The sequence below is a fragment of the Capricornis sumatraensis genome, chromosome 21 (assembly GCF_032405125.1).
Source record: "Capricornis sumatraensis isolate serow.1 chromosome 21, serow.2, whole genome shotgun sequence".
Lineage (NCBI taxonomy): Eukaryota > Metazoa > Chordata > Mammalia > Artiodactyla > Bovidae > Capricornis > Capricornis sumatraensis.
Genome location: NC_091089.1, coordinates 41639943 through 41661481, shown reverse-complemented (window position 1 = coordinate 41661481; position 21539 = coordinate 41639943). Strand labels below are relative to the sequence as shown.

The 21539-nt window shown below is 42.4% G+C and overlaps 1 protein-coding gene across 1 annotated transcript in view; it reads left to right on the top strand.

Moving 5' to 3' along the window:
• The window catches only part of EPB41L3 (erythrocyte membrane protein band 4.1 like 3), a 91736-nt gene extending 88946 nt beyond the window's left edge, over positions 1-2790 (top strand). Inside the window, exons 20-22 of the mRNA XM_068993849.1 lie at positions 205-285; positions 555-671; positions 1853-2790. Coding sequence (XP_068849950.1) covers positions 205-285; positions 555-665 — 192 coding nt within the window. The 3' untranslated portion in view covers positions 666-671; positions 1853-2790. The remainder of the gene's footprint in view (positions 1-204; positions 286-554; positions 672-1852) is intronic.
• The last annotated feature ends 18749 nt before the right edge of the window (positions 2791-21539 follow it).

Below are 21539 nucleotides of genomic sequence, written 5' to 3'. Positions count from 1 at the left end.
CATTTCAGAAACACCAGCCAGCCAAACCCAAAGGAATCTATTCTGTCTTTGCTTCTGAAACTAACAGTTGTAAAGAACTGCCATAGGAGTCCATGTCCACTTTTAAAGAATGAATGAAGCTACTTAAAGCCGAGTCAGCATTTTCTACCATTTCCCCCAGTCAACAGGGACGGTAACGTCATAATACTTGTCTGTTGCTTTCAGACTGTGAAAGGAGGCATTTCAGAGACGAGGATTGAGAAGCGAATCGTCATCACTGGAGACGCGGACATTGACCATGACCAGGTATCTCGTGAGAGAGGGTGGATACCCTGGCAGGGAACTTCGAGAAACACCAGCTGGCCCTACTTTGCCCAGAGCCGTCCTCCTAGTCCAGCCTGTAGTCAGTTTTCCGAATTAACTTTCCAGCGCACAAAGTATAAGCCGCTTGGCAGTCGTTGTACTCCATTTGTGAGTTGTGTAGATAGATCTAGCTCATGAGTCTCCTCCTTGCTCTGACCATGCATGTTCCACCTCCTTTTTGTCTCTGCCCTCCTGTGATTTCCCGGGGATAGGCGCTGGCTCAGGCAATTAAAGAGGCCAAAGAGCAGCATCCTGACATGTCAGTGACCAAAGTAGTGGTCCATAAAGAGACAGAGATCAGCCCGGAGGATGGAGAAGACTGAGCCCAGGTAAGAGGTGGGTGCTGCTTCTCCAGGCTTGGCCTTGGCTGGCATGTGGCCCGGGGCCTCCCTCTCTCCCTCCCCTCACCTCCTCCGTTTCTCCTTTTTCTCTCACTGGCATTTGCAGGGCTGGATATCAAGAGGATGGAGAATTGGTGTGCGGATACTGGTTTGTTTCAGATTTAACAGGCTCCATACTATGGACTTTTGATGTCCCCCCTGCCAGTTAGAGGATAAAGAGAAAGCAGAGACTGCTTGCATGGTCCTGCATGTCTTCCCTTTCAGTCCATGCTCCTCTCATTAGCCAGGTCTGAAAGGTCATGTTTGTTGGATTTCACTGGCCATGTAGCCTAATCAGCTCTAATATGGTTTTGTTCTGAGAGGTGCAATTTGTGTGTTCCAAAAACTAGGGAAATAAAATGATGCCCATTCTGATGCCAGCATTATGCCATTGTTAGCATCCTCTTCAACTGTGTTTGGTTCTGGCCTGTTTATGCTTTTGTTTTGCTTCGTTTTACAATTTGAAACCAAACCACTCACTCTCACTGTGGATGTCATCTATTTTCCTATGTTCTTTGGGATGGGTTTTTTTTTCCCCCAGAGTGTAGCACTGTGTCTCAGGAGGAGGCAAAAATGCAGTCTTGTGGTCCTGCTTTCCTTCAGGAAACGCATGCCTTTCCAGCTGCTGTTTGGCCAGCATCATAAGCAGACAGCATCTCCTGTGTGTACTCAGACTTGTCATGCATACTAACCCACCTGCGAGAACTTGATGAACACTGAACATGCTTGGAGGGCTTTGAATGCTGAATGCAGCTCCTTGCACACTTGGTTATGTAATAAAAATCTTTTAAATGCTCTCCCTGGGTAAAGGAAGTTAGTTCTCTAACATTGGTTTAGAAACCTAGATTGATAAGTGGCCTCTCTCAAAGGAAGAATATAAAAATCACTCATCATATTCAAGTTAAGAAGGAAAGCAAAAAAGAAAAAGTTTCTTTTCAGTGCAGTCAGCCACTTGGGTAATGATGAGGTTATTTCAGAAGAAGCCTGTCCATGACATACACTGGTGTTTTATAGTATCTTGTCCAGAAGAGCATTTAATAACCTTGTAAGATACTTGCCACCTGACTTCAGTCTGAGGGAAACTCTCATGTATTTTCAAATGAGTAACTGATCAAATCTCTCTTCTACAGGAATAACCTAGGCTGCACACGAAGCCAGTTATGCAAACCATTAGGAAAAAACAGAGTCTATATGGCGTTCCCTCTTCTAACCCACTGACTTGTATCTGCCCATGGACAATTTCAATCCAGAAGAACTGACTTTGACCATTTGATAAAGACACTGGCAGAGAGATCTTCCCATAATAAAGCAATCTGAATCAGCACCACTAAACCGATATTGCATGAAGCAACGATACAGTTACAAAAAGAGCAGCATTTTTACTTTTCACACCGTGTCTCCGTTTTCGGCTCCACCTGCACGTTCATAACCAACAATAGAAACCGTGATCTCATGTAACACATACAGCAGTCCATGCCTTTCATAGCTGATGATGATTAAAGTCTAAACAAAATTGCAGTTTCTTAGGTGGCAAATCTTTTGTTTACAGATCAACGAAGATTACCCTCAACTGCTAGAAGCTGTCTAGGTCCACTGTGTCAGGTTTTTCCCAGATTAGATGTGCCAATAACCGAGTTTATTCAGTAAACAACTTGAATCTTGTTATTTGTTTCCTCTGGTTTATTACTTTCACCCATCAACGGTAATGACTCTCTGGAAATATTTAATGCTCACAATCCTGCTTTGTGTAATCTAATTTAATTCGTTATAAGGTAGTACTGATTTTAGCATATTAATGTGATTTCTTCCCTGTCATCTGCTTTGGTCCGTGTTCAATCTGGAAAGCTTCCCAGGGTACCCTGAAGAGTCCTAAATATGTAAAATGTCATTATTTTGGAAAGAAAACCTGTATTTTTGTTAGTTTACCATAATGATGAAACTTCACTCCAGGAAAACTCGTTGGGCTTCAGTTGCTTTTGTTTCCTTTCTTCATTTCTCCTTCCTTGTATTTTTTTTTTAATTTTCTTTTTTTACTTGAAAAAAGTGTTTTATTTCCAAATCTGGTCCATATTTACAATCTAGTTCAGAGCCAAGCCTTAAACTGTACAGAATTTCCACTGTAATTAAACTATTTAGCATTGAGTTATAAATAGCCTTCAAGAAGATATATTCTCCATTTCACTGTCAACTGCATCGCACAGCCCCTGGTGAATGTATGTTTCCGCATAGCAAAATAAAAATGGTCAATGCATTTAAATCTCTAATTCTCTACGTGTAATACTTTCAGGATCAGACGCATTTGGCCCAGAGCTAACATTTGCATGACATCAAAGGCCTCATTCATCTGCAGGATAGAGAGAGCCTGTCTTTTTTCCAGGATAAAAAGTACAGAGAGATGGTGAACAAAATACGTGTAGATAAACATTGGATTGCCTATGGAAGCCTGGAAAAGTACAGCGAGTATCACAGAACCTCGTTTTCACCGTTTTTGTTTTTCTGTTAGAAGGGAGGCTCTGTTGAAAATCCAGTGCTTCTGGAGCCTTTTAATTCTACCGGAGAGACACCTCTGTCTTGCATTAGCACCAGAGATGAGCAGATGAGGAGGCCGGTCTGCAGGGCCCTATGTGTTCCCATGGCTCATTCACATCGAGCTCCTCGAGTGCTGGGGACTAAGAATCAGACTTTCTGTTGCCAGCTGCCCACCTAACACCTGAGTGTATCCACTGGCACTTCGTCCCTCACTTCCCAACTTTAAAAAAAAAAAAAAAACTCTTGAATTTAAGAAATTACCATCAACTTTTAAATATCTAGGGTATTCTTAAAAGATTCTTAGGCATGAATTAATAATTTAAAAAAATGAAAAGAAAGAATAAATGATAAATGATAAATTATTGGGATGAATTAAAAGAAACTTGACTTTGGTCATTTTTCGTATCCTTAAACCTGAATTCACTTCTCTAGACTGAATGAAATAAACACATCTAGAATAGAAGGTAGACAATTCTTAAGACTCAAATAGAATTTGTGAAAGGTTTCTGTATTTCTCTTTGTGCATGCCTGCGTGCTAAGTCGCTCCAGTCGTGTCAGACTCTGCCACTCTATAGCCCACTAGGCTCCTCTGTCCATGGGATTCTCTAGGCAAGAATACTGGAGTGCCGTGGTATACTGGTTGTGATGCCTTCCTCCAGGGGAATCTTCCCAGCCCAGGGATTGAACCTGAGTCTTTTAAGTCTTATGCATTAGCAGGCAGGTTCTTTACTGCTAGAGCCACCTGGGAAGCACCATTTCTCTTTGTAGATGGATGTAATTGATTTAGCAGTTGGGGAGTAATGGTAAATAGGGAGAAAACCTCTGTTCAAAATGGATTTTTAAAAGTAAAATAAACCCCACAGTGACTCTGCTAAAAAAAAAAAAAAAACTCTTCATTAAATTTTTTTTTCCAGAAAATTATTAATATATTTGACCACATTTATTGTGTTACGTTGCTCAGTTGTGTCCAACTCTTCACAAACTCCTGGACTGTGTCCTGCCAGGCTCCTCTGCCCATGGGATTCTCCAGGCAAGAATACTGGAGTGGGTTGCCATGCCCTCCTCCGGGGGATCTTCCCAACCCAGGGATCGAATCTGTGTCTCCTGCATTGGCAGGCGGATTCTTTACCTGGGAAGCCCTATTTGACCACATATCTTGGCCCTATCGAGGGAGTCAGATTCTTATCATTTCTCTCTGAAGTTCTCAGTCTGTCCTTACTGTCAAGACTAACTGTTCATTTTCGGAACTGAAGCATCATTTTAATTGTGCTTGAAGCCAGTCCAAAATTGTCTTGAGAAAAGCTAACACTTTTACTGATAGGAAAATGGCAAGTGGCCTCCCAAAGATGCCAGCACCTGGTCTGCTGACTTTGTATCCAAGTTGTACCTGTGTTCCTGGTTTTATTTATTTTTCTGAAATTTTTATTAAGGTATAACTGACATATATTCAGGGTACAATATCATAATTTCATATTTTGTATATGTTGTGAATATAACCCCCCCGTAAATCCAGTTACTGCTGTCACCATACACAGCACAATTTTTTTCTTGTGCTGAGAACTTTTAAAGTTTACTCTCTTAACCTTTAAATATGTGTTAATAATATGGTTTTAATTATTACAGTCACCATGCTGTCTGTGTTTGCTGTGTTTACCAAACCTAGCATTTTATGTTCCTCTGCCCTCAGCAGTAAGGGCTTACTCATTTTTATAAAATTATACATTGTCAAGGAAGCTACATGTTCTCAGCTTTCTTTTCCTTCTATCATGCTTCTCAGACTTTTTCCAGCTTCCTTCTACTATTCCAAATCACTGTCACATACTGCTGTCTCTGAGAGCAGTGCCCACTTCTAGTACCAAAATCTGTATCTGCTTTCCATAGCTTTATAACATGACAAACCTAGACAGCATATTAAAAAGCAGAGACATCGCTTTGCTGACAAAGGTCCATATAGTCAGAGTTATGGTTTTTCCAGTAGTCTCATATGGATGTGAGGGTTGGACCACAAAGCTGAGCACCGAAGAATTGATGTTTTTGAATTGTGGTGTTGGAGAAGACTGTTGAGAGTCCCTTGGACAGCAGGGAGATCAAACCAGGCAATTCCTAAAGAAAATCAACCCTGAATATTCATTAGAAGGACTGATTGTGAAGCTGAAACTCCAGTACTTTGGCCACTTGATGTGAAGAGTCAACTCATTGGAAAAGACCCTGATGCTAGGAAGAATGGAGGGCAGGAGGAGAAGGGGACGACAGAGGATGAGATGGTTGGATGGCATCACCAACTCAATGGACATGAGTTTTAAGTAAACCCCAGGAGTTGGTGATAGACAGGGAGACCTGGCGTGCTGCAGTCCATGGGGTCACAAAGAGTCGAAAACAACTTAGTGACTGAACAAGGAGTCTAAAAGACCCTGGCTATCACACTTGCAGAAACTGAAGAATTCCACTCCAGTTACCTACTTGCCTCCCAGAAAATAAATGCTTGCTTCTCAATTTGCTCAAAAATTCAGGTCCAGGGTCATAAGAAAACAGGAATTTATGAATCTCAAATGAGCAGAGCAAGTTACAAACCTGAAGGCATTGTGGTCCAGCCTACTGGTGACCTGTGTACAAGCCTGTGTGCCTGCTCACTCAGTCCTGTCTGACTTTTGCAACCCCATGGACTGTCACCTGCCAGGCTCCTCTGTTCATGGGATTTCCCAGATAAGAATACTGGAGTGGGTTACCATTTCCCTCTCCAGGGGATCATCCCAACCCAGGGATCAAACCTGAGTCTCTTGCATCTCCTGCATTCTTTACCAGCTGAGCTGCCCAGGAAGCCCCTTGTTCTCCAGCCTACTGATGACCTGCTGCTAAGTCACTTCAGTCGTGTCCAACTCTGTGCAACCCCATAGACGGCAGCCCACCAGGCTCCCCCGTCCATGGGATTTTCCAGGCAAGAGTACTGGAGTGGGTTGCCATTGCCTTCTCCACTGATGACCTGCACTTCCATGCTAATCACACAGCGATGTGCAGAAACATTTGTTGTCGAGTTGCTGAGTCCTCCAAAATCTTCATGATGTTTTCTCTGGAGTCACAGAGCGAATGGCTAAGGCCAGGCAATAGCCCTCCTTCCACGCTTTCTGCCCAGTGGAGCCAGCGTGGAACTCAGCCCAGGTGTGAGGCACATCCTTCATGGACACCTCGGGCTCCTTCTGCGGTGTTGGGATTAATGGACAGAGCTGCATTGATGCTGAAACTTCACTGCCCCAGCAAGAGAGGCCGGCAACACTAATAATGTGGGGATTTTCTGCAGCTTCACTCTCCTGGAAGAATTTTCCCATCCTCTATTCCCTGTGCATGCAAAATCACTTCAGTCATGTCCAGCTCTCTGCGACCCTATGGACCATAGCCTACCTGGTTCCTCTGTCCATGGGATTCCCCAGGCAAGAATCCTGGAGTTGTCATGCCCTCCTCTAGGGAATCTTCCCAACCCTGGGATCGAACCCACATCTCTTACATCTCCTACATTGACCGATGGGTTCTTTACCACTTGCACCACCTGGGAAGTGCCCTCTATTCCCTATTCCTTTCTGATTTCCCAGACCACCATGCCCCTTCTGCTGGGCACTGTGTGTGAGTTCATGCAACTTGTAGAATTCTTCATTAATTTTTTTAAACAATCCATTTCCTTCATTCTTTCCAGCACATCTATTATGTTATATTTTCTAAATCAACATCAATTGTAGCTATTTTTTGAAAACCAACGTGGAATCTACAACGGGACTCTAAAATGCTCCTAACTTACAAATGAGGGTTATAGGTACATCCATGAAATTCTCCCTTATCTTTCTCACTATGGTCAATTAACCAGTGTCAGAACCGTCTGCTGTGACTTGCTGTAGAGGTGGCCTCATATTTGTTTGTTTAACTTATTTGTTTAATTGAAGGATAGTTGATTTACAATATTGATTTGATTTCTGTCATACATTAACACGGCCTCGTGTTTTAATAGGTATTTACTCACTAAGTAGAATTGGGTTATTCCAGTTTTTGGTAAATACATTTTTGTAGCAGGTCATTGGTACGTGTAAAATTGTATTCTCAGAAATGACATTTCATTTTGCCAAATCATTTCTTATCAGAACTGATTAATTCTGAGGAAGAGCCATGGAGTTAATGCTTCCCCAGGAGTGTTACACACATGCACACCCACAATAGCCTCTTATGTTTCTTTGAGATAAGTGTAATCTTTTAAGGGATTGGACACATTCTTGCATTGCAAGCCCAAGGGAGAGCTTATCAACCAAGATAATATGTGGGTTTTCACGGCACCCCACGCAACAAGGAGGAGCCAGAGTATTCTGGGGCTGAATTTCAGGCATAAACACTCTTCTTGAATAATACTGAAAACTAAGTGATCCCTGAAGACATGCAGTGACAAAGAAATGCACGTTTTAATACACTATGATTTTACGATAATCAGCCAAAACACCACTGTAAGTCTAAGCTGTGGAAGGGTGCAAAGCAAAAGCCACTTCTTGTGGGAGTGTCAGTTGCAGATTTGCAGTAGAATCAAGGAAGACATTTTCGAGTGTTTTACAAACTTTTGACCCAGCAAATCTACTTCGGGAGATTCTTCCTAAATCCAACAGAGAAGTTTATAGAAGTTAATGTACCATTCTGTTTGCCACAATGTTACTCATAAAAACCAAAGTGTTTAAACAGTAAATATTCAGCAAAGTGGAAAATTTATAAATAATGGTATTTTCCTAAGATGGAAGACTGTACAATGCCCAAGAATTGTAGAATACTGACCTGATAGAGGAATTAATCCTAGTAATGTAAAATAAGTAATGTAATGTAAAAATAGGTAAAACAGTTTATACATGATGCTGAGCAGGCAGACATACTGTCTGTGCATAGAAAAGACAGAAACATCAGCCAAAATGGTACCAGTGATTTTCAGAGGCGAGAACATCTAATGATTTTCTTTCTTCTTTGTGCTGTTGTATTTCTCCTGTTTCTTCAAGTGTCTGTCACCTTTATCATATATATATATATGATAAATCAATTAAACCATTGATTCAGGAACAGTGAGAAATGTAAATGAGAAATGTAGAAAACTTGACTTTTTGCTGGAACTTCAAAGCCATTATTACCCTCACCAAATGTTACAGATGCTTTGTTCAACACGGATTTCTTTAGCCATGCTCTAATTAGAATGGTGATAGATGAGTTTCTATTACAGATAATGAAGTTATTTATAGTAACACTCCATGCGAAATCTTTTATCTATAGTAACACTCCATGCGAAATCTTTCCAAATGAATAAGGCTTGCTTTGTATGAATACATATTTGTGATTCAGGAAGTGCATTTGCTTTTGTTGGACAATAATTTAGTATACTGTGTAAGTTTTAAGTGTTACCACAATATAATTGAAAGATAATGCTTCTCTGGGTGTGCTTAATTTTTACTTTCCTCTGCATAAAGCTGTCTCTCAGCGGTGCTGTCTTTTTTTAAGCAAGCATGGCTTAAAACAAAACAAAACACAAACACTGGGCTCAGCAACCCTGCATTCCACCCCTTTTTTGTCACCTTAAGGCAATGACTTGAGCATTTGAGCCTTGGTTGACTCAACATAAAAAGGGAACAACAGCCAATTACAAAGGTTGTTACAGCGAAAACCCTTTGGTTCTATGACAGTCAGTACCCTACAGAAACACCTGAGAATGTTCTTTGTAAAACAGAAAGCAGTAGTTTGATGTAATGACCTGATTTGTCCCCCACTTCCCACCACGCTGGGCATCCCTTATTCTGTACATGAGAACACAAACTGATTTATCTCAGGAAGAGCAGATTGCTTTTGCTTGTGAAAAAATAGCCCTCTGCTTGGGCTGCAAAAATCTTTTCTTATTAGGATTCAAGCAATGAGAAAGACCCTAGCTAGTATCCTTCTCCGTATCCAGGTCATCATTCACTTTGTTTAGAGGGGCAAAAAAGATGCACGGTGTGTGATGACCCTCGTGCTGAGTTGATATTGTCCATGAAACCACAGCTATGAGGCAGCCAGCACAATGTCTTGCAATGGTCAGCATGAAACCAAAACTACACACACAACCATCCCAAGATTCTGACATGGCTTGTCAGGTAAGGTGTGAGTGTAGGGTGTGCACATATTGGTGGATTCACTATATTAATTTTCTGTGTTGGGATTTTATATTTGCAGGGGCCCTTTTTGTATGAATAGAGAGTTGCTAAGTGACAATATAGAACATGCTTGAGGTGCTGCGTTTCCAATACCTTTCCTAGGGATGCTCCCCAAGGACTAAGAAGAAATTCACAGGCAGCTCAAGCTCTGTGTTTTCCGGAGCAGTGGGTCTTAAGCCTAAACATACATTAAAACCACTTTGGAATTTGTTTTTAAAGATGCTACAGTCTGAGCTGCTGGAGCATCTGAGTCCTGGTCTGGAGGTGGGGCTCAGCATCACTGTTTTTTAAGAGATTGCAGATGAATGCCATGGACAGCCAGTGGGGGGTGGGGCACTGGTCTCAGAAAGAGATCTCAGACCCAGCATGCGTTGGAACACACGGAGTTTCCCAGCGACTCCATGGGTCTGGGGTAGGACCTGAGAATGAGTGTTTCTAGCAAGCTCTCAGATGCTTCTGATGCCTGAGGTCCAAAGATGGCAGGCACTGGGACAACTTCTGATTGTTCCTGATAGAAGGAGCACTGATTTAGGACCGAGAAGAGCTGGGTGGCAAGTTTCTTGACCTATTGTGAAGATTTATTGAGACAGTATTTTCAGCATCACTTAAGGAATGTTTCTAGTGCTGAATAAGCCTAAGGCAATACTATGATCTCCCCACATATTGGGAGCCTGTGACAGAAAGAGGGGGTGGCCCCTTGAGCATTAAGAAGCAGGATGGTCAAGTGATGAAGGCAATACAAGTACCACCTGTAGTCAGGATGGAAATATTAACTCCAGTCCAAGAAATTGTAGGGCAACAGGAATTGCCTTGGAAATACTGATAAGAATCACCAAAGTGACAGTTTACAAGGAGGCACCAAAAATAATTTTTAAAATATTGCAATGATGCCCCACAAAGTGCTTCGGCATTGTTTATAATCACCCAACACAGGCTCAGAAAACCTTGAAATAAACTACACTAGAGAGGAAGGCAGTCATGGCCACTCAGAAGGATGCTCGTAAAGAGGTGAGCAGGCAGATGAAAGAAGCCATCTGCAATAGATGTGATGGGAGGTGCTGTGGTGATGAGTGATGGTTGTTTAATCACTAAGTTGTGTCCAACTCTTGCAACCCCGTGGACTGTATGTAGCCTTCCAGGCTCCTCTGTCCATGGGATTTCCCAGGGAAGAATAGTGTAGTGGGTTACCATTTCCTTCTCCAGGGGATCTTCCCAACCCAGGGATCGAACCTGCATCTCCTGCACTGGCAGGTGAATTCTTTACAACTGAGCCACCTGGGAAGCCCGAGTGACAATTAGCCCAGAGGAGAAAGAGCGTCTCTTGAGTAGGACAGGAGAAGCGACTTTGGAATTGATCCTTAAGGTATGCGGAGTTCATCAGACATCAGACAAAGGAGGTGGGGATGGAGGGTGAAGAGCAGGACTCAGGAAATAGAAGCTTCTCACCAGGAACAGTTTGTAGGTCTGGCACTTGAGGCTTCCAAATAGCCATCTGCTGCCAGTTCTTCCTCTGCTCTGCTAACTCTGGGAACGTTAACCTACATGACAATTTAATGGAGACCATCAGAGGTGTAAGGGAAACATCCCAAGAGAGACGATGCCAGTACAAGTGACTGACGGTCACCAAAGGACTACTGATTGCAACGTCCGACCCCAGGAGGAGCCATGGCTTAAGTCCAAAGGCAGGGCTGTAGAGGGAAGGGTGGGGATGGAGGAGGGGGTTTTATAGCTTGGAGCAGGTGATGGAGGTTGTGGGGAGTCTCCTCTCCGGAGGTGATAAAGGAAAAACAAAACGTACAACAGTGTCAGCTCTGGGGACTGGCTTAGGATATCCAAGAAATTTGGAGCTGGGTTGAATTTCTTCCAGCTTTATAATTCGAGATTTATATAAGTGGTAGCTTGCCATGTAGGGAAAGTTTAAAAATAGGAAAACATGTTCTTCAAGTGCAAGGAGAATTATCAAAACTATTTAAAAAGATAGAACTAAGAAATTCAATAGAATTTTTTGGTAAAAAAAAATATTGTTTTATTTTTTTATACCTATTTCTCAATTACCAGAAATAGGTAGGACAGTCTGATTAGTTTATGCCATCCTTCATACCTGACTTAAAAGTCTGACAGTACTGTGTGATATACTTAATACTAATAATACTATGAATAATTTCTTTGAGAATTCAAAACACCTTTTCAGAATTTTTCCATGTATCAGAGTCTTCATATATTTCTCCTCACTACACAGTGTCGTGGAGACAGGAGGTGAAGGAAATGACCCCCACTGACCTCAGGACAGATTCTTAAAGTTGCTTTTTGGAATAAATTCCTTGTAACAGCCTGTTTTCACAAGACTCTCAAAAAAGTACAATATAAAATTTATATGCAAATATTAGGTGCTTTGAATTTTAAAAAACTTGAATTTAAGGTGGAGGGGATTTTCCTACAAAAAGATACAGAGGTGATCCATTTGAAGCATGACATTACCCCCCTTCTGTCTGGAGAGAAAATTATCAGGAGTGTCTGGGGAAACTGAACCAGCTTTAGGTCTTATTGGTATTGGCTGGGATGTTCTGTTGGATTCTAAAATACAGTGAAATTTTGGCACAGTGGTAAAGAATCCACCTACCATTGCAGGAAACACAGGTTCAATCTCTGGTCCGGGAAGATCCCCTGGAGAAGGATATGGCAAGCCACTCCAGTAATCTTGCCTGGAAAATCACATGGTTAGAGGAGCCTGGCGGGCTACAGTCCATGGGGTCCCAAAAGAGTCGGACATGACTTAGGGACTAAAACCACCATCCTTAGGGACAAAGACATCCTCAAACATCCAGGGTGAGACAGCTTGACTTGCTTGTATCGAAATCATCTCTCAGCTTTCTTTAAGTCATTTCTGAGAAAGCAAGAGTTTTCCATCCATCAGGGTTAGCAGGTGGGAGTCAATGGAGGAAGGGAGTAGGTTGGAAGGTGGGAACTGGGAGCAGAGGGACCAGCCAGCACAGCCTGGATCTGTGCTTGGAGCTACCTAGCAGGAATTAAAGAGGCTGCCGCAAACCCAAGACCAGGTGACAGGCACATGAACATCGGCGGGAAATGTTAACCGGGGCGAGGTGAGCTTGGAAGGTTGCGGAGAAAGTCAGGCTTCCTCCTGGACACGCAGGATCCAGGAACTTACGAAGGACTGACTGCTCTGCACGTAGCTGACTTTTGAGAACTCTGTTATTGACATGTTTGCTTGTCATTCCCCTTCCTTCTAAAAGTGATCTGGCAGGAGTGGGAGACCAGGGGGAGGCAGAAGTCCAGCCGAGTGTGCTGGGCAGTTGGGTGCCCATTCATAAAGGGCTGGTGATAAGTGGATGTTATTTAAGAACGCATGACTAATGTCTTGCTGTCATTCCCTTGCCATGCTCCATGAGACGCCCCTGCTGTGCCCAGAATGGCTCCTACAGAATTTTTTGACAGGTGCTCTATTTTGTAAAGAATGAACACCTGACTTCAGCCCTTAGAGACATGAAAAAAGAAAAACGCAAGCACCATTTATAAGGCCATGCACCATGAGAGGTGACTTGTAAGTCACCCCTCCTACACACACGCAATTCAGCCCTTTGCTGACAGCTCTAGCCATCTCCCGATGCCCACCACACCTGTCTAGGATGGCTTTTCCAGAAGCTTCCCCATCCTGTTGATTTCACTTAACCCCCACCATAAGCAGTCTTTCATTAATGTCTCGGTCATCCTCTTCTGTGGGTGCCATTTGTTCCCACAAGAACACCTGATCTGTACAACCAGCTCTGTGATGCTGGGCAGTTATTTAAGCTCTTTCTTTCACATCTTCAGGTGGAGAGTTGTAAAGGGCTCGTCTGAACCATGTCAAAATGACAGTACATGACCAGCTCTGACCTAAAAAATGGCAATGTCATTTGCTGTGAGAATGACTTGAATATAAAACAATTCAAATAGTGCCCAACAGACTGTAAGCATTCCTTTCTAGTTATGATGCTCGTGGATGCGTCCTAAGTCGCTTCAGTCGTGTCCGACTCTTTGCACCACTATGGGATGTAGCCTGCCAGGCTCTTCTGGCCATGGGATTCTCCAGGCAAAAATACTGGCCTGAGTTGCCATGCCCTCCTCCAGGGGATCTTCCTGACCTAGGGACTGAACCTGTGTCTCTTACATCTTCTGCATTGGCAGGAGGGTTCTTTATCACTAGTGCCACTTGGCAAGTCCCTGTGATGCTCAGATGCTCTAAGTGATCTCTTTGCCCCACAACAGCAAGTCTGTGCTGCCTCCTCCTCCCCCATCCCAGGTAGACACCCTTCAAGTAGTATAGGGCTTCCTCACCCAGCCCAGAGGCAAAGTCAGACCTTAGGAAGGAAAGGTGCTGCTTTTCAACTCCATGGCCCTGTTCTTCTAGTCTCACCCACCAGGGACTTCCACACCCACCACCTGCTCCTCTAGCACAAGGGGTGCCTGGCATCTTGCCACAGAATGTTTTCATAGAAATGCTCTGCTTAACAGGAGGGTTCCATCACTGTTAATGAAACTGTGGGTGAGCATGGGTTAAATCTATTTCACCTGTAACCTCACTAATTGTGGCTGGACAAGGGTCACATGTCCTCCAGCTGCACAGAGCCTGAACAATGAGTTGTTTGACTCAGTTCTCTTCCAGAGTCTTAGACCAGCTGTGTCTAGCTGGAGCTGAACTGGTTGAGACTGGATAGGATCACTGACCCTCCATCTGGGCATGTGCGAGTGTCCCGCAGCTTGGTGACCTTTTGACTTCAGAGGGTGGAAAACTCCACCGTCGGACTGTGCCAAGCACCTCCCTTCTTACGGTGCACAGGCCTGTGGCTGAGCTGCACCTGTGCATAACGAGGAGGTCCCACCTGCTTCTCATTACCTTTCCCGTGACCCCCATGCTCCCTGAACCTGGGAGGCCAGCTCACCCCAGGAATACCCTATCCCCTTTCTTCTGGGAGCTGCATCTGAGGCTTTGTTCTCTTTCTGCGTTAGGCTGCCTTGTGCACAAGTCCCATCTCTGCTGCAGAGCTTGGGGGCTCAGTGTTCAGCCCGCTGGGCGTCGGGCAAAAACGAACCTCGTTCCTTAACGTTAATCCTTTACTCACGTGCAGTTGCCCTGGTAAGTGGGGTTCTGTGCACTGGCCTAGAGGCTCTAGAACCTTTGTGTAATTTTGGTATTTGGGAACTTATGTTTTGAATTTCAAACTTTTTACAAATAAATGTAAGTTGCAGGACTTGGGGAAAGGGTGTTGAGCTACCTGATTGACTGACTATGACCCAAATCTAGAGCAGAGCTTAAGTTGTCCAGGACTGGAACAGGGGAAGGGGGTGGTTTTCCGTGGGTAGGAACACTCCAAAGAGGTTAAAACATACATGTGTGCCTGTTTGATGCCCCCAGCTGTCCTCACTCTAATTCTTTGCAGCTCATTTATTCTAAATCTGTGCTTCCTATGTAAGCTGTCTCTTCTAAATAACATCAAAACCTCTCGGAGGTCCCTCTTTAATGTCTAGACTTGTCATAAAACTTTTGCATCCTGCCTCTCAATACCAGATCCCAACCAAGTCCTAGGTCCTTTCGCCTTTGAGTTTAATTTAGAGCATGTTTATGAAAGTGAAATATTAAAGAACTGAAGCAGACCTGTAACTATGAAGAATTAAGACAAGTTAAAGGTAAACATTTCTATCCCTTTTTGAACTTCTGGATAATACGCTGAAGGACAAAGGAGGCAAAGGAGGTGGCATCTTTTAGGGGGAGGGGGTCTTAAAAAAGGGAGGGGACACTTCTTTGGTGGCTCAGTGGACTAAGAATCTGCCTGCCAATGCAGGGGACACAGGTTCTAGCCCTGGCCCAGGAAGATTCAACAACTGAACCTGTGCTCTAGGGCTCGTGAGTCTCTGCTACTAAGGCCCCGTGCCCTAGAGCCCATGTTCCCCTACAAGAGAAGTCATAGCAGTGAGAAGCCTGAGCACAACTAGAGAAAACCCGTGCGCAACAGAGACCCAGAGCAGCCAGAAATAAAAATTACAATTTAAAAAAGCGGAGGGGGGATTTTCCTGGTGGTTCAGTGGTTAGGACTCCATGCTTTCACTGCTCAGGGCCGAGGTTCAACCCCTGACTGGGGAACTAAGATCCCACAAGCGGCAGCGTCTCCCCCTACCAAAAAAAAAGAAAAGAATGATACTACTGAGGCCAGCCTTCCCTTACTTTTGTGACATCCACTGTCAGTTTCCCTACAGGCACACTCTGTTGGCTGAGCATCCTTCAGGGGTCCTACTATTAGAAAGATCAATGATTTGCCTGTTACATCAGCAAAATACATTAGGGATGAACTCCTAACAAGGAAAGCATTGGGCTCATGGGGAATATTAATTAATTTAAAGTGGAAACACTTTTTCCGCACTGTTGATAAGAGATGGAAACCCACCACCCCACCTGTACTCTGGGTATAGGGTGAGTGGAAGGAAGATAGTAACAGCAACGTTAATTCAGACAGAATTCAACAAACGTAATTCACAGGGTTCAATTCGCAGCTGGTGCTGAGAATGAAATTATTGCTGTTGTTGGTTAGCTACTAAGTCGTGTTCAACTCTTTAGCAACACCATGGACTGTAGCCCTCCAGGCTCCTTTGTCCACGGGATTTCCCAGGCAAAAATACGAGAGTGGGTTGCCATTGCCTTCTCCACAGGATCTTCCTGACCCAGGGATTGAACCCAGGTCTCCTGTATTGGCAGGATGATTCTTTACCACTGAGCCATCTGGGAAGTGTGGAATGAGATAGGAGCTGATAAATCAACTCACCCAGTTACCTTTTTCTTTTTTGCCTTTGAAAACTAGTTTCCCCCTTATCAACATCTACATTTTGCACTGTTAGGTAATTGTGTACTTATAATTTTGATTTATTTTTTTTACACAGAGAATGTGTGTGCATTTCCAAAGTCTATCTTAAATGCAAACTTAGCATACTCTTACATATTTTAAGAGTATATAGTTTTGCATATATAAGGCAACTCAAATATAATTCCTCTTCCTAACTCAGAAAACACCAGTACCGGATTGTAGAGTCTCTCAAGGCATCGTCTGCCTTATGGAAATTTAGCCTACTCAAATATCACATGCGTTCTAAATTTAAACGTCATCAGATTTGTATAACATTTCACTTTCCAGTGTATTTGCAACAATGTTGTAAGACGCAGCTACATTTCAGGGGTCATTTTGCTCTACTTTCAACAGTCCTGTCAGGAGCTTGAATTCATTCGGGGGAATGCTACCTAGTTTGATTTCAGAAAAGCTGTCATCCAGTATGGAGCAGCCAAAGGATACAGGGTATTTGGGGACCAGAAGAATCCTTAGTGAGCTGCCTCCTGACTCAGTGTGAGGATGCTCCTCACTGCCACCCTGAGTCTAGCCTTTCGTAAAGCTCAGAGACTCTGGGTATGATGACTTTAAGGTGTTTTTCCATTAGCCTCAGCTGTTGAGCTGTATTTTAACTCATTATTCACTCAGGGGATTTTTGCAGAAATTAATGCCTGTGGCTGGTGAATTGTTAGGTAAGTGAATAACGAAATGTCTCTGGTCAATGTTCGGATAACAAAAGACATCTTATAATACGTTGTCTCTAGTTGATAATATGTTGAAAGTTAGCTCTAAACTGCTACTCAAGAAGTGTGGCTTAGGCTTCCCTGGTGGTCCACTGGTTAAGATCCGCCTCGCAATGCAGGGTACACGGTTTGAAGCCTGGTCTGGAAGATTTCACATGCCACGGGGCAAGTAAGCCCCTGCATAACAATTACTGAGCCTGAACACCCTAGAGCCCATGCTCTGTAACAAGAGAAGCCACTGCAAGAAGTCCACACACTGCAACTGGAGACTATCCCCCGCTTACTACAACTAAAGAAAGCCCACGTGCAGTAAATAATTTTGTTGTTGCTTTTCTTTTTGTTGTTTTTCATTGCCTTTTTTAAAAACCACAGTGATCACAAGTCATTTCCAATCTAGAGGTAACTGCAAACTCTTAGCAACCTGAAGAGTTTGGAAGGAAGCTCAGTGGTGTAGTTATTTTTAGATGTTTTTATTAGTGTGCCTAAGATCATGGCATCTGGTCCCATCACTTTATGGCAAATAGATGGGGAAAAAAGTGGAAACAGGGACAGGTTTTATTTTCTCAAGCTCCAAAATCACTGCTGACAGTGACTGCAGCCATGAAATTAAAAGACGCTTGCTCCTTGGAAGGAAAGTCATGACAAACCTAGACCATGTATTAAACAGAGACGTCACTTTGCTGACGAGAGTCCTTATAGTCAAAGCTATGGTTTTTCCAGTAGTCATGTACAGATCTGAGAGTTAGACCATAAGGAAGGCTGAGCACCAACGAATTGATGCTTTTGAATTGTGGTGTTGGAGAAGACTGAAGAGTCTCTTGGACTGCAAGGAGATCATTCTAAAGGAGATCAATCCTGAATACTCACTGGAAGGACTGGTGCTGAAGCTCCAGTACTTTGGCCAACTGATGTGAAGAGCTGACTCATTGGAAAAGACCCTGATGCTCGGAGAGATTGAAGGCAAGAGGAGAAGGGAACGACAGAGGATGAAATGATTGGATAGCAGCACCAATTCAGTGAACATGAATTTGAGCAAACTCCAGGAGATCGTTAAGGACAGGGAAGCCTGGAGTGCTGCAGTTCATGGGGTTGCAAAGAGTTGGATATGACTTAGCAACTGAACAACAGCAAATCAGTGTGCCTGACTTTATTCCTAATAACTGTTCTAGCAAATCACAGTGCATATTGTTTAATTTCACATTCTTACACCGTGATGGAGACTTTTAATTTAAATAAATAAGCACCAAAAATAAATAAATAAGCATCTACCACAAGTAGTAGAATAGTTATATAACAAGAAAACTTACCCTGGAAACACTTGCATAGCAACTAAAGAGCAATTAGTAGCGCATCTGCTCATATAATCCTAGTACATTTTTAAAATAAAGTTGTTCTTCCAGATCACTGTACCTTTTAAATAGGATTTGCTTATGTTTTATTCATATTTATGAACAATATAGCATCTTATCCCATAATATGTATCATTCTGGCAGTTTTAGATCATTTAGTCAGATATTTTAAATAAAAATAAATTTAATGTCCACTTAACGGCAGTAGTAATAGATATTCCCTAAGTTCAGTTCTAAAATATTTTTCTAAAACTCTCTGAAAATGTTTGTCCTACTCTGTAATGTTCAAGATCAATAGAGTGAACACGCAGAATTCTATCATTTTTTATTATGTGTTAGATCTTAGGTATTTCCAGTGCAATTAAAGCATCTGTAGGAGCTGTCCATGGTTTTCTGTTTTATAAAGTGCAGAGTAAGTCCCAGACCTTTTCATACTGTCCATAGGGTTCTCCAGGCAAGAATACTGGAGTGGGTTCCATTTCCTTCTCCAATTTTTCTCCAGGTTTTTCCAATAGTCATGTATAGATGGACATGCAAGTTGGACCGTAAAGAAGGCTGGGCACCAAAGAACTGATGCTTTCAAACTGCGGTACTGGAAAAGCGTCCCTTTGACAGCAAAGAGATCAAATCAGTCAATCCTAAAGGAAATCAACCCCAAATATTGAGGGACTGATCCTGAAGCTGAAGCTCTAATACTTTAGCCACCTGATGCAAAGAGCAGACTCATTGGAAAAGACCCTGATGCTAGGAAAAGATTGAAGGCAAAAGGAGAAGGGGGCGACAGAGGATGAGTTGGTTAGACAGCATCACCGACTCAGTGAACACGAATTTGAGCAAACTCTGGGGGATAGTGAAGGACAGATCAGCCTGGTGTGGTGCAGTCCACAGGGTGGCAAAGAGTCAGACGTGACTTAGCAACTGAACAACAAGGTCTCAAGTAGTTTTCAAATGTCTTGGTTTCAAGGACCTTTTCACACTCTTAAAGACGAGTGAGAACTCAAAGAGAGGTGTTTTATATCAGTTGTATCTACTAGTATTTATGTTATTAGAAGTGGAGAAATGTCAAAATATGTATCCATTTTAAAATAATAAATCCACTTCATGTTAATAGATGATATTTTTGTCAAAAAAATGGTTTATTTTCCAAAACCAAAAGGTGAAAACAGTTAACACTGTCTTACATTTAAGAAAAATCTCTTTAGTGTCTAGAATAATAGAAAAGCAGATGAGTTTTAATATCTGCTTTGCATTCAATCTGTTGTGGTATGTTATCTTGGCTGAAGTATATGAAGAAAATCATCTTACACAGAAATGTAGTTGGAAAAGAAAAGAATATTTTTCACAAAATTTTAAGCATTGTTTAACACGACACTCCACTAGTGATTTATGAGGACTCTGAAGCTGTTAGCAACATTCTTCTCACACTCACACATTGTTGCACATTGACTTGCATCTCACACTTATGATTTAAATTATGATTGTAATGGGCTTCCCCGTGGGTCAGCAGGTAAAGAATTCGCCTGCAACACAGGAGACACAAAAAGACGTGGTTTCAATCCCTGGGTCAGGAAGATCCCCTGGAGAAGGAAATGGCAACCCACTCTAGTATTCTTGCTTGAAAAATTTCATGGACAGAGGAGCCTGGCGAACTACACTCCGTGGGGTCACAAAGAGTTGGATGCAACTGAGCAACTGAATACAATTATTGTAAGATGATGCATCAGTCATTTGGAAAATGTTGGCTCACTAGATCACACAGATATTTTAAGCACTGACATATTTCATTATATAATCCCTGAAAAACCTCCTTCATTCATATAACCACTAATGTCACAATACTTAAAAATCTTGGAGGGTTAGAAAACTGAAAAGCTTACAGTGGGAAAGACAAGTTTTCCATTATTCTAATTTTCACTTGAAAAGTTGACTTTTGTTATTGGCAGAAATAATTTCAGTTGAAGTATTTTTCCTTGAAGTGGAAACCTTTTTTGGTCTTTGAGAAAATATCTGCCAAATCCGTAAGCCTGATTAGCTATGGTTAGTCTCTCAGTGATATCCCATAAAATAAACTGTTAGTTGGGCTTGTAACCCATAGACTTTTTTTTTTTTGACTGTGCCACATGCAGGATTTTAGTTTCCCAGTAAGAGATCAAACCCGTGCCCCTTGCAGTGGAAGTGTGAAGTCTTAACCACTGGACCACCGGGGAAGCCCCCACGTTTGCAGCTCAAATAGCTACCGGGCAACCATTGTGCACCAGTAGCCGCTGAAGTGCTTTCCACACACTTCCAATGTCACCATCAAAACATTCAAAGACATATAAAGGGTCAAGATTCAACAAAAGTAGTGGTTTTTATGGCTTCCTCAAGGGCATTCTTAGTGAAATAGCATTTTAAAATTTCAGGGTTTTTTGTTTTGTTTTATTTTTTACTGCACGTGCACTGTATTGAACCCAATAGCCGACAGAATAGATTTGACCCACTGGATTTATACTAAAGGGCCAGCTGTTTTACTCACTAAGGCTTTTTGCACCTTCAGAGCAAATGTCAGCACTGAAAATGGAAAATAACATCTCAGTGTTATTAGGAAAATAGTTTGAGCTGAAACTTCCTGGGGACCACCAGGAGTTTGCAGGCCACACTTTGAGTCACTGTCCTAAACACTTACCGAGTCATAGGTCACTGGATATGTGAGGAACCCCACATAGAATCACAGCTTTAGAAGAGATTTTAGAAGAGATCATTCAGGAAAATGATCTCCGTGTTGTCCCACATTTTCAAATAGTATGGTATTCTCCAAACTATAAATATGTAATACATCTCCCATTTTACAATACTATAGATGAGTATTTGCAATCAGCTATTTTTCACCCAATGCATTCTACCCTATATAAATCAAATTTAATCCCATCACTTTTGATTCTGTTTTCAGTGGAGATGGAGGTTGGTTAGACCACTTTGCATAAGATTCCTATTTGTAAAAGCATGTGAAGTTGGTTCTCCTTGCCTTCTGTATGTGTTTAATCATAATCCTTACAGGTTTGCTTTGACAACCACTTTTATCCCCTTTTTGACCGACACGTCTTCCACATGACCCTTTTTTAGGTACGCCTGTCCTTCTTTACTCTAGCCCTTTTAT